We start from the raw sequence: 14,205 nt of genomic DNA, 5'->3' as shown, positions 1-14,205 counted from the left end.
TTCTGATTTATGTCGAAAGATGGACGTCCTTCTCTTTCGAAAATGAGCCCGATAGGGTGAAAACATAATAAGCAAAATAGGAAGATCCTAAAAGGACTTCCAAACGAGCTTGATTTTTTTTTTTTATTTCCCCAGTTGTAATGCTTGACCATCCTAATAGAAAATCCTGTTTTTTTTTCTAAGTTGGTAAAAGATTAACTCAGAGAACTCATCTTCTGTCTGCCTGGTTCAGCACAAAAGAATGAAGGGCAGACAGATTGCTACCCTGACTGCCGTGAACAGTATATCCAGTCCCAAGGACTTGGGCAGCTAATAAAAAGGAACAGTAAAGAAGCAAATAGGCAGAGGTTAAAAGTACTTTTCCTTTCATCTGCTGCATGAAAACAGCATACACACATTTCTAATGTCTCATAAAAGACTGGAGAGAAAACAGCTAGGTGAGTACTACACTAATACAAATTTGATCCTAATGGATTAAAGTCTAACATGCTGATAAGATTCTAGTGACAGTGTAATTAGTACTGTATATACTACTACTACTACTTAACATTTCTAGAGCGCTACTAGGGTTACGCAGCGCTGTACAGTTTTTTCTTTTTTGCTACATTTGTACCCCGCACTTTCCCACCCATGGCAGGCTCAATGCGGCTTACATAAAATGCTGTCCCTTCAGGTCATTACTTGGACCTACCCCTTTTGGATCCCTCTAGTGACCAGATCAGGGCATTTTGCAGACTTTTCCCTGGGACAGTTTAACAAAGAAGTACAGTCCCAGCTCGAAGGAGCTTACAATCTAAAGGACATCAATAGAAATCAAACAAAATAAAACATGGAAAAGAAAATAAGATGATACCTTTTTTATTGGACATAACTTAATACATTTCTTGATTAGCTTTCGAAGGTTGCCCTTCTTCCTCAGATCGGAAATAAGCAAATGTGCTAGCTGACAGTGTATATAAGTGAAAACATTCAAGCATTACTATGACAGTCTGACAGGGTGGGAGGAGGGGGGTGGGTAGGAAGTATGCATGGGGACTCCTCAATCTAAAGGACGAAATGTCAAGTTGGGGCAGTGATAACTTTTGGAAGGAAAAAATCATTTTGTAGATGGACAAACTGAAGGCAAAATATATGTACAGTTGAATAAGACATAAGGAACTAGTCCAGGTTACAGGATGTGCAGTAAGCTAGTCCAGGGGCAGAGTAAGTGGATAGTCAGTCACCACATGTATTAAGTAAAGGCTTGGGAGAAGTAGTGCATGTAAATCTAACTCATGAATATTTATTTTGGATATTCTGAAAACCTTATGGGACTAGGTGTGCCTTGAAGATTTGGTTGGGAATGGCTGCTTTAGAGAATAAGAGCTTCTTTTATACGGCCGCGCTAGCGATTCCCTCACGGCAAATGAGAGGAAACCCATAGGAATTGAATGGGCTTCCTCTCATTTGCTGCACCAGGAGTCAGCAGCGTAGCTTTGTAAAAGAGGCCCTAAAAAAGCAATGGCCAGTGTCACAATGTGCTGCCTTTGAGAACCATTGAACTTCTGAGCTGTCTGCCATGAATCAGCAGCATAGTGAGAGTAGCAGGCAAATTTTGTGACTATCAGTTGCATATGCACTGCGATGGTGAAGGGGCAGGAGACTCCAGATGGAGAACTAGTGATATAGCACATATGCAACAGATATGCTCTGGATGTTTTCCCACGTGCATTGCTAATGCTCTTTTAGGCTTTAAGCACCAAGGTTGCTCGTGGTTGTTGAGGTACTAGCTCTATTGATTTTTTTTTTCTGGTGTCAGAGGGGAGAGAGCTTTGGCTTTGTTTGCACAATTTTAAATCTCCAGAGCTGCCAAGTTACCTATCTGCTACTGTGGCCGCACTGAAGTCTTTGTTTCGGAGTGCAGCTTTTTCTGAAGTTATTCCTACATATGGAAAGGGAGAGAAAAGACTACATAAAACAGAAGAATTCAATAAGTGGCTTTAAGCCTGGTGTAAAGAAGAAGGTTTTAGATACATAGGAGGATCAGGCAGTATGTGAAAATATAGCAGACTGCACTGTAATGATGGGCTACATCTTTCTGTGACAGGAAAAAGGATCATTGGGGGAAAATTCAGACAATATATTTCTAGACATTTAAACTAGAGGGTAGGGATGACAAAATGAAGCAAGGGAAGTCAGAAAGTCACTCCCAGGAAAAAACATGACAGTATTGGAGAATGTAATGTTAATTATAATCTCCCCAGGAGTACTGTCATGTGCTAAGGACCCTCTTGTGGCTCCTGTCCAGCATCAGCCAGGGCTCACTAACACTTTGCTTCTGAGAAAGGCTTAGCGATAAGGCTCCTCTATGGCAGCCTGTAAACTCATCACAATGTTTGGACTTCCCCTTTAACTCATGGTGACTCCCTCATTTACCACTAGTTTGTGGACATGCCTCCCTGCTGTATCCTCTGGTAACAGGTCACTTTTCTGGTACCCCTGATGGGCTCCCTGTCACCCTTCTTGGGAATATAACCCCAGTTTCTTAGCTTTCATTCAATATGCAAATTCACTCTATATCAGATGCAAATCCACTTTATTAGCACCCTGCTCCAGTCTTGTGGAGAACAACTTCTTTCCGGCATATCATTCAACTTCCAGCAATACACAGTTCCATTACTACCATGCCCATACCAGGTAAGTACCTTCTTGGTTTTTTAGAGGGATCCTTCTCTCTCTCAACTTCCAGGGGCTTTCAGTCTTCACATGACCCCCCCCCCCCCCCATCCCCATCTCCTCCCTTTCTCTTCTTGGAGGGTGCTCTTTATAGGGTGGCTAATAATCCTCCCCACCTCTTTAGGCCCCTCCCCCTGGTTCAAGAAAGTTTCAGGCCCAGAACTCTCTCACCTACTCTGAAAGCTCCCCCTGGTGGCCTCTTCAGGGAAGGGCAAGTCCTATACTATGAGTACCCCTTAATTGTCCCTTCAGGTCATTACTTGGACCTACCCCTTTTGGATCCCCCTAGTGACCAGATCAGGGCATTTTGCAGACTTTTCCCTGGGACAGCGCCCTCTGGTGGCCTCCTCAGGCTAGGGCAGTCCTTTGTTTATCACATAATATAGAAAACTATCTAAATTCACTTAATAACGCATGGAAAGCAATGAGCACCAATGTCCATAGTCTAAGTAAAAAGGTTAAAGATGTGCAAGCCCAGATGTTTGAGGAAGACTTGGATATTGTTGCTATTACAGAGACATGGTTCAATGAGTTCCATAAAAAGGATGCAACCATACCAGGCTATAATCTTTAGGAAGGATAGGGACGGCTGAAGAGATGGAGGAGTGATACTGTATATGAAAAATAATATTAGAGCGGTTCAAATGCAGGGAACCAGAGGAAAGGAAGAAGCTATATGGATCATCCAAGATGGAACTTGTATCTAGACAGTGTGATACCGAGACCCTGAAGCAGCCTTGCGAAACACTGGCCATCGTCGGCTTGGCACATGAGTTGAAGAGAGTGGAGCACAGCACAGATCTGGGCAATGCAGTCCAAAAGCACCACTGGGAAAGATAAGTGATGGTGCCAATAGAGCCATAATATATCTAATAGAGTAACATATTCAATTTAATAGTTGACTTGATATCTGATACATCAGCAGGAAAACTTTACATCAGAAGGTTTTGGCCGATGATGAAGGCAGGATCGTTTGATCCGTTCAAGCTCTGACAGATTCACCAAGATCTGTGAGCTTTAGCTCAAACAGATTTATCAAGATCTGTGAGCTCTTTGAGGCCTTTTTCCTGTAAAGTGCAACTCTGTACTATATTCAGTTTAAACTTTTGTTATTTTGTGGCAACGGATTCTTTTTTGAGTTTGATAGGTATTCGAGCATATCCGCACCCGAGTGCTAATTTACTTTAGTTGAAATGTAAACTAACCACTGTGCTTTACTGCATCATCAAATTTTCACCAGTTTAAAAGTATTATAACATCTACTCTCTCTCAGCGGGGTGCTGAGATCTGCTGGCTCCTCTTTGCATACAGAGTGAGCTCAACTAGACTCAACTGATTCTTTAATCTGCTGGGCAGAAACTCTTGTTCAACACTTCAGAACTGTAAGCCATTTCTTTTGTTTGATTTTGCATTAAAGAAGATTTTGGTTCAAGAGTTCTGAGTCTTCAGTGAAGTTCTATACTCTGGTTTACCTGACAGTCTAGCTTAGTGTTTTGTGAAAGCACTTTTGCAAGGACTGTAACATTTATAAAAGGAAAGTAAGCAAAAACAAGAGAAACCGGAAGCCTATATGATTCTCCACTCAAGTGAATTAAAAAATAAGGTCAAAAGAGGTTGTGTTCAAGAATACAGCACTCCAAAGTGTACACTGATGTATTTATAGAAAAATACAGGAAAAACTACATTTACGTTTTCCCTTTTCTTTTTTCTTTCTTTTAAAATTAAGGAGGATAAGACCTCATAAAGACTGCTATCAACGATACTGAGGCTCACGTTTGAATGTAGCCACTCAACATTGTACATGGTCAGACTGTAATCATAGGTCTAAAAACCTCCAAAATTGTTTGATAGCTTCAAATACAACAAAAACTTAAATCCACTTTAATATAAACTACCAAACATGTATTATATCAAAATAGAAAAAATAGAAAAATCACACTTAGCTTAGGACGCTGATTCAAATCATATGACAAAATGGCAGCACTATTGAATCTTCAAGTAATGATAGCTGTGTGTTCATCATAGCAAACAGTGCAACATTGTAAATCTTTCTTAGAGATCAGCTGTGGATACGGTTGCAGAAGGAAGGACCAGGTGTTTTCTTTAGAACACGCCTAGAATGTCTAGATCAGGAGTAAGCAAGCATGGTCCTCAAGGGCCACAACCCAGTTGGGTTTTTAAGATTTCCACAACGTTTGTGTCAGAGGTGCGGTACCAACAAGGCCTGCCACGAGCAGATAGGCTGGAACTAAGGCTGAGTGTGCTGGTGCCGGACCACTAGTACTGAGTGATTGCGGGCCCAAACTCTTGAGCAGGCAGAGAGAAGAAACAGGGACAGCAAAAGGGAGATTTAAAAAAGTGTCAGACAATGTATCGGTGCGTACTGGCACAAAAAAAGCACTGGGTTTGAATGAAGCAGGCAAAAACGTGACAAAGCTGAATAATATCTAAATCTAATTCCCCATTATAATGGGGATTACTAAGTAACACAATATTGAACTCTGCAGAGTTTTCTGAGGGGAGGGTTCTGAGATTGTGGGTGGTAAAGGATCCAGCTCAAGGGGGTGAGTTCCTGGGAAAGTTTCAGAGGGAAATTGTCATGGTTATTGAAAAACAGTGTGGGAGGAGCTAGGAGTTAATAAAGTTGATGGAGCGTGCACGAGGTCTTTGGTTGCCTGTACTGTACCCTCCCCAGGACCCTTGGAGGAGAGGGGGGAGTCCTGGATGGGATCAAGAAACTAAGGCTGACCAAATTTGCAAATTCTAGTATTAACCAAGAAGTGGAGGAGTGCTCCAGGTGGAAAATAAGGGATCCCAGCCTGGGAGCAGGAAGTGTGAAGAACTGTTCAGAGCCAAAGGTGGTAGCCTGGAGAGGTACTCCTTTGGAGAGGAATGTGGGCAAGCAGGGAGGTCTAATTCAGAGAAGATCCACTTGCTGTACAAATCCTGCAGGCACAGCCTTATAATTGTTTCACCTAGAAGGGATGGGCATGGACAGAAGAGCTGTAGATATGTACATATTGTAGGATTATAAATTATATTGAAGATACACCATATCCCTAAGTTTACTCTGGATTTATAGTTTGCACCTGATATCAAGTTTGGATTACAATGTGACTAAGGTAAAGGGTTTGAACTGTCTGTTGCAGAAGCTTCAGTAAAAGTTTGGTTTGTTTGCATAACCTTTGGACTAGAGTCTTTTCTTTGCATGGAAGCTTACTTTCTGGCATAACAGAGAAAAGGATACAGAGCGTATAAAAAGAGTAAAAACCCTGGTTTAACATCCTAGGTCCTTCTGGATTATTTCCGGCCTTGGCCTATGCACAGCTCAGTTTATGTTATCAAGAGAGGGCTCTTGGATCTTGGATTTGGAAATAACTTTGTGGCCATGGTCTCAGGTGCTGACCCGCGAAGAGCTAGATGGTGCACCAGACTATGTGCATGTGGTGAGACCAGGGTTACATATATATTCAGTAATAGAGCAAGATGGTTTAATAATTTACAATCATTAGTAGGTCTGCTTAGGAACACTCTGCCTTGGTAGAAGTTCTTTGCAAAAGTAATTTTTTTTTCTAGAAACTTTATTATTTATTTATTTGTTACATTTGTATCCCACATTTTCCCACCTTTTTGCATGCTGAATGTGGCTTACATATTACCGTTAATGGCATTAGCCGGTTTTGGTCTGAACAAATACAAGGTATGAATGAGAACAAGGTGATATTATGGTAGATAAGGTGCATGTATGGTAGGTAATTGAGGGAGTTTAGAGAGGGAGAGGGGGAGGAAGAGTAATTGGGGGAGTTTAGAGAGGGAGAGGGGGAGGAAGAGTAATTGGGGGAGTTTAGAGAGGGAGAGGGGGAGGAAGAGTCAAGTAATGTCCATTACGGTCTTTGGTTAAATTGTGTCGCGGTGTTCAGGCATTTTTTATGTTGGGTCGGTAGGGTATGTTCTTCTGAACAGGACTGTCTTTAGTGCTTTCCAGAAATTTAGGTGGTTTAGAGTAGTTTTTACTGCTTTTGGCAGTACATTCCATAGTTGTGCGCTTAGGTAGGAAAAGCTGGATGCATAGGTGGATTTGTATTTGAGTCCTTTGTTGGATGGGTAGTGGAGGTTTAGGTAAGATCGTGCAGATCTTGTGGTATTTCTGGTTGGCACACAATGGTGAACAACTAATTTCAATGTACTTCAGAACAAGCAAAAATGACAGTGCGCAAGAGAAACACATCATCCAAATGCACTAAATCATAAATAACCAGAAATTAAATGTCTATTTTCAGGCATTACACTTCTATATATCCCTCCCAAAATATCACCCTCCCATAAAATTTTTGAAAAAAAAAGTGTTGCAGCCACATTGTGAAAACATAATTTACATATTGAGCAGTATACTATGTTATAAATTTTATAAAGGTTCCCAAATTTGACAAAATTTCTCTTCCCGAAGTGAATCCAAAGTTGTGAAGTAGCGTCTTTCCATAGTTGTTTGCATAATCATGTATGATCTCCACTGAGCCAGTGAAGGCGCATCCGATGACAGCCAGCATAAAATAATGTTTCCAAAAAGTATTGATTTTCTTAAAAAAAACTTTTAAACCTTTTAGGCATAGGCACCCACTACTGCAAAAGAATAAAAAAACATTAAGAACCTTGGTGTCCAACAAACTTTCCATAGTGCAGAAACATGAGCACAGAGTGTTGTCCAAAAACATTTCACATACTGTATATCTCATTGTCTGTGAAGATGATGCATAAATCAGTTACTTAACTGTAGCATAAATTGACTGCAGCTCTATGAGGTGCCCCGTTTCGTATCAGTTCTTCAGGAGCTATGAATGCAGCCAAATCAATTCTTTCACTAAACGCCATCAAAATTCATTCTGCTAAAGACAAGGGCTTGCAGAATGCAGTTTGATGGTGTTTAGTGAAAGAATTAATTTGGCTGCTTTCATAGCTCCTGAAGAAGTGATATGAAACGGGGCACCTCATACAGCTGCAGTCAATTTCAGTTATGCCACAGCTAGAGGGGCATAATTGAACTGGGTGCCCATCTTTAAGGGCACCCATCTTTAGGGCGCCCCGGCGAAGGGGCGGGGCATCCTGTATTATCAAAGCAAGATGGGCGTCCATCTTTCATTTCGATAATACGGTCGGGGCCAGCCAAATCTCAACATTTAGGTCGACCGAAATGTTGAGATCGCTGACCTTAGAGATGGGCGGCCTTGGTTTTCGCCAATAATGCAAACCGAGGACGCCCATTTCAAAAACGACCAAATCCAAGGCTTTTGGTTGTGGGAGGAGCCAGCATTTGTAGGGCACTGGTCCCCCTCACATGCCAGGACACCCTAAGGGGTGCTGCAGTGGACATCACAAATTGCTCCCAGGTGCATAGCTCCCTTACCTTGGGTGCTGAGCCCCCCAAAACCCACTACCCATAACTCTACACAACTACCATAGCCCTTAGGGATGAAGGGGGGCACCTACATGTGGGTACAGTGGGTTTCGGGTGGGTTTTGCAGGGCTCACATTTACCACCACAAGTGTAACAGGTGGGGGGGGGGGGATGGGTCTGGGTCCGCTTGTCTGAAGTGCACTGCACCCACTAAAAACTGCTCCAGAGACCTGCATACTGCTGTCATGGAGCTGGGTATGACATTTGAGGCTGGCATAGAGGCTGGCAAAAAAATGTTTTTTAAATTGTGTTTTTTTGGGTGTGAGGGGGTTGGTGACCACTGGGGGAGTAAGGGGAGGTCATCCCTGATTCCCTCCAGTGGTCATCTGGTCAGTTCAGGCACCTTTTCGAGGCTTGGTCATGAAACAAAAGGGACCAAGTAAAGTTGGCCAAATGCTTGTCAGGGATGCCCTTCTTTTTTCCATTATCAGCCGAGGACGTCCCCGCGACGGAAAGCAATTGAGGGCGGCCAAAATTGGCTTTCGATTATGCCGATTTGGTCGGCTCTGAGAGAAGGATGCCCATCTCCCGATTTGTGTCGGAAGATGGGCGCCCTTCTCTTTCAAAAATGAGCTGGATAGTTAGCAAAAATAGCCAACAGCTCTATTTTGTTAAGTGATGCCTGATTACCACTGGGTACATACCAGCGTTACAAAAATAAAAAATATTTTTGCAGTGCCGGATATGATGCACGCTGGGGGTGGGAACTACCACATTACTGCTGTGGTAGCCCAGCAGTACTTCCATTTTTCTTACACAAATTATGCAATTTATACAATCTTTTATTTTAGTTTAAGTTTGATGCAGCATTGCTCACTCAAATTGTGTTCCATAAAGCAATATAAAATAATGAAAGAGTAATTTGAACTTAGATGCGATAATTCAGTAACCAAGCTCACATTATGCAACTTATACTTAAACTGTATTAATGGGGCACAATAACTAATATGAATAAGAGCAAACAGAAAAAAATGGCACAATAAGACCAACAGCGACCTTAAATCATAAAAGGCTACTAGAAGGAACATCATTGCAGCAGAAATAGAAAATATGACACTTAACACATTATTGATACCAAAAGCTAGCCCACAAACTTCCATCCACTATAATGAACACAAAAATCCTCCCGGCCCAAGAAACTGGATACAAACACTCATCCACAGTTCTCACGGCAAACCTATTCTCCCACTAACAGAAATATAATCACCTGATAGAAAGAACCATTAGAAGACAAGAAACTCACGTAACTGAGGCTAACCTCACAAAGACCATCATACCATATTCAAGGAAAGAAATAACATGTCATTTATAAATTAAAAAGAGTGATCCAAAGAGGGTGCTAAAAAGGAACTCCAATCCCAACACATGTATGCTACTAGATTTCAAAATGATAAATGATGGATAATACACAAAAACGTGGTACATTTCAAGTCACAACAAATACTAAATGCTGTGTCCCGGTATCAAAGTTCACACCGCAACTATACTTATTTATTTATTTGTGACATTTATATCCCACATTATCCCAAACAAGTTTGAGTTCAATGTGGCTTACAATATAGTATAGGATACATAACAAAGAATAATACATAAACCTGCTTATAATCGAACGAGAAAAACGCCCAAGTTCCGACCTAAATCGGGAGATGGACGTTTATCTCACAAAACCGAATAAAGCGGTATAATCGAAAGCCGATTTTTGGACGTTTTCAACTGCACTCCGTCGTGGATGCGGACAAAGTTGATGGGGGCGTGTCAGAGGTGTGGCGAAGGCGGAACTGGGGCGTGGTTATCTGCCGAACAAAGATGGGCGCATTTCACTGATAATGGGAAAAAAGTATGCGTTTTTAGCTAGAATTTAGGACACTTTTCCTGGACCCTGTTTTTTCACGAATAAGGCCCCAAAAAGTGCCCTAAATGACCAGATGACCACTGGAGGGAATCGGGGATGACCTCCCCTGACTCCCCCAGTGGTCACTAACCCCCTCCCACCACAAAAAAATGATGTTTCACAAATTTTTATTTTCACCCTCAAATGTCATACCCAGCTCCCTGGCAGCAGTATGCAGGTCACTGGAGGAGTTGTTAGGGGGTGCAGTGGACTTCAGGCAGGTGGACCCAGGCCCATCCCCCCTACCTGTTACAATTGTGCTGCTTAATGCTTATTAGTCGTCCAACCCCCCCAAACCCACTGTACCCACATGTAGGTGCCCCCCTTCACCCCTTAGGGCTATAGTAATGGTGTAGACTTGTGGGCAGTGGGTTTTGAGGGGGATTTGGGGGGCTCAACACACAAGGGAAGGGTGCTATGCACCTGGGAGCTCTTTTACCTGTTTTGTTGGTTTTGTAAAAGTGCCCCCTAGGGTGCCCGGTTGATGTCCTGGCATGTGAGGGGGACCAGTACACTACGAATCCTGGCCCCTCCCACGAATAAATGTCTTGGATTTATTCGTTTTTGAGCTGGGCGCTTTCATTTTCCATTATCGCTGAAAAACAAAAACGCCCAGCTCACACATTGTTGAATAAAACATGGGCGTCTATTTTTTTCGAAAATATGGTTCAGTCCACCCCTTCACGGACCCGTTCTTGGAGATAAACGCCCATGGAGATAGGCGTTTTCGTTCAATTATGCCCCTCAAAGTAATTTGTTGTAAGAATCCAATTTATTTATTTATTTATTTATTAATTTTGAAATTTTAACAAGAACTTATTATTCGAAATACAGCCGTAAATGTTTTCAAATAAAAATACATTAATGACATAAATCAACAATGTCACAATTCACATATCAACAAAATAATTTTTTTTTTTTTTTGCTTTGTTAGCCCACATTTACATTTTGGAAGAGAGCGATGAGAGTTAGTGAAGATTCTACATATTAAAGTAAATAAGAAAATAATGGCGTGCTATTCCAAGCTTTATCTAGTTACTTAAGTTGTTTCATGTCCAGAAATGATTTCAGGTGGTCAGGTGAATAAAAAGTATATTTCACCTCACCCAACTTAACATTACACTTACAAGGATAAGCTAAGAAAAATGTTCCACCGATTTCTATTGTCCTTAATTTTAAAGCCAAAAAATCTTTTCTCCTTTGTTGGGTCATTTTCGTCACATCAGGGAATATTTGTACCTTTATACCTCCAAAGCACGTCTTCAAATTTTTAAAATAGAGTCTCATTATATTATTAAGGTCTTGCTCAAATATTAGAGATACAAGCAGAGTGGATCTTTCCGTGTTTTCATCTAAGGTTTGTTCCAATATAGCTGAAATGTCCTCAAAACCTTTCCCAATTACTTGTAATTTTTTGTTTTCCCCCGCATCCTCCTTTGGTAAATTTGTAATATAGTATATTTTATTTATTGGCAGCATTGATTCCTGGGGTATTTTTAATACTTCATTTAAATATCTTTTAAATAAGTCATGCAGGTTCATCCCAAATATTTTTGGAAAGTTCAGCAGACGTAAATTTAATCTCCTATTGAAATTTGCAATCTGTTCCACTTTTCCTCTGAGATCCATATTATTTTTAACAACAGCCTGCTTAAATTCTTGTATAGAATCTACATCCTTCTGAATATTTTGAATTTTTCCAGCTAATTCACCTTGTAACTTATCCACTTTCAAATTTAATTCTTCAAATTTAGTTTTAAAAGTAGAAACTTCACCTGATGTCTGTTGTACAGTAGTGTCCATTTCATTCAGCTTCCTCCAGATCATTCCTAGGCTTAATTCCTCCTGCATTTTCTCTGAGACTCCTGTCTCAGTCCTCAGCATCTTTCGCAACGATTCCAACCCCTCACTGGTGAGCTTACCCGATACACTTCCGGTAGGGCAAAGTTCACTCACTGGGATTGAGGCTGACGCTGAGTTCTGAGGTCTCGGTGTCGAGGGTGGAGAGAGAGACACTTCATCTCCCGGCAGGGTCTCAACTTCCCTTGAAGTCCCCACAATGGGATCCCTGTCTCTTACTGCCTGGAGAACCAGCACCAAGAATCGCTCGAGGCCCGTCTGGAGCGGAGAGGAAGTCGAGGTTGGTGGGGGAATCAATCTCGCCGACCCCTTACATTTTGTATGAGGCATTTTGCTGGGGAGTTTGTTCCTCCAAAACGAGTTCTACGAGCATCCCTCAGCGCGTCTTAACACGCTGCCATCTTGAATCGCTCATTCCGTGTAAGAATCCAATTTTACAATACAGTATCATAAACATACTGGGATAGCTATGGATGTTTAACATTTATAAAATCTATTATGAATGAGAAATTGTACATGAAGCAAAGAGAAGGTTAATGGTAAAGAGAGCAATAACCAATTCAAGTAATAATTAGTTGTTTGAGATATGGCTGTTCTTTGTGAGGGTTTGAATAGGAACGATTTGAGGATTTTGCAGAATCCAATATATTCCTGTATATTTATTTTGGGTGGTAAGGAGTTCCACCATTTGGTTCCTAGGTAAGTAAAGTCTGCTGAGTAGACAGTTTTGTAGATCACTTTTTTGCAATTTGGGAGGTATAGTCTGACATAATTTCTTGCCTCATATTTAGCGTTTCTTTGAGGTAGGTTTATTAATGGTTCCATTTTTATCCCCTGGATTCTACATAGCGTGCCTAGAGATCTTCGTTGATATCCAAGCACATAATTTAATTGGTGGATGGTGTTGGTTGTGTAGACTCTCAAGTGCAGTCGGTGATATCAGGGTGTTCTGAGGATGCCAGAGTTTCAAGGAGCGGTCATACTCTTAGTGCAATTGCTCTGTTAGTGGACCATTTCTCACAAAAGGTGAAGCAAAGGATTCTTCAGGGTTAATATATAGATTTTTTTTCTCTCTTTTGGATAAGGACTTTGATGGGGTAGATAAGAAAAAAGGGTTGATTAAAAAGGATGATGAGAAGAAAAAGTCCAAAGATCCCAAGTCTATTTTTAATTGGATTTTGGGTTTCAGCATTTATTCTAGTGTACTAGGTGAGACTAAGCCAGATCTTTATCTGCATCTTTTGAGATACTCGGATTTGATTTTACGGCTTTATGAAACTTTTTGGGGGGTGGGCATGGATCAATTATGATGAGCATTTCTGGAAGGGTTTGGCATCTGATAAAGCTAATTGTTGGGAATTTCGAGAAGTAGATCTGTGGCTAGTGGAGATTACATCAGTCCTTCAAGGATTGCTTTTTAAGGGGATTGGACAGTTTGGGGCATCTTGGTCTTCTAGCAATGTTCCTTCAACTTCATTTAATCAGATGGGGACTGGTTCTTCTCTGAATTTAGGCACAGGAATGTTGGGAGGTGTTTGTTCTATGAGTGTTGGTGTCTTGGTTGAAGTTCAAGTTCAAGTTTATTTATTTATTTATTTATTTCCAGATACTTGATATATCACACGGGGTCCATACATGGCAACTGCACAGTTTATAATAAAATCAAATCTGAAGGGGTCTGAGACAAAAGGAAGGGAGAGACAAAGTATTGCAGATCAATCAAAGGCCTCAGTGAAGAATAGGGTCTTGAATTTGGGATAGGAGGTCTCTAAATGAAGGGAAGAGAAAAGAGAGTTCCATAGAGAGGGGCCCAGGAAACTGAAAGAAATTTCAAGTGAAATTGTTAAATGAAATGTTGGAAGAAAGGTCACCACAAGAAAATTTGTGCCCGAAGAGCGAAGTGGGTGGGCTGGACTGTAAGGGAGAATAACCGAATGGAGATAAGAAGGAGCAGAGAGGAGGTATGGTTTGAAAACAAGACAGAAAATGTGAAATTTGATCTGTGTGGATATGGGAAGTCAGTGTTCGGCATGCAAAAGTGGAGAAACATGATCGAAGGGGCAAGCATAATGAAGAAATTTTACAGTGGTGGATTGAATTAGTTGTAGGTGCATAATAGAGTAAAGGGGGAGACCGGCATAAAGAGAGTTGCAGTAATCCAACCATGATATGACAACAGACAAGAGAAGTGCTTGAAGGAGCAAGAGGTCAAGGTAGGGGTGGAGAGTGCAAACGCAATAGAAGGCAAAAATGACAAGCATATAACAGAATCAATTTGGGATTTGAA

At 41.2% G+C, this 14,205-nt stretch overlaps 1 protein-coding gene across 3 annotated transcripts in view; it reads left to right on the top strand.

The window, feature by feature from the left end:
- The first annotated feature begins 235 nt into the window (after window positions 1–235).
- LOC115478696 (allantoinase, mitochondrial-like) overlaps window positions 236–14,205 on the top strand; it is a 153,237-nt gene continuing 139,267 nt past the window's right edge. For 2 of the 3 annotated variants that reach the window (XM_030216222.1, XM_030216220.1), the window contains exon 1: window positions 236–437. In XM_030216222.1, coding sequence (XP_030072082.1) covers window positions 404–437 — 34 coding nt within the window. In that variant the 5' untranslated portion in view covers window positions 236–403. Of the gene's footprint in view, window positions 438–2,648; window positions 2,677–14,205 lie in introns of those variants that run through there. The other variant, XM_030216221.1, reaches the window with a different exon arrangement.

Source organism: Microcaecilia unicolor, chromosome 10, assembly GCF_901765095.1.
Source record: "Microcaecilia unicolor chromosome 10, aMicUni1.1, whole genome shotgun sequence".
Taxonomy (NCBI): domain Eukaryota; kingdom Metazoa; phylum Chordata; class Amphibia; order Gymnophiona; family Siphonopidae; genus Microcaecilia; species Microcaecilia unicolor.
The sequence above is the reverse complement of the archived record's forward strand: the minus strand, read 5'-3'. Positions and strand labels throughout refer to the sequence as shown.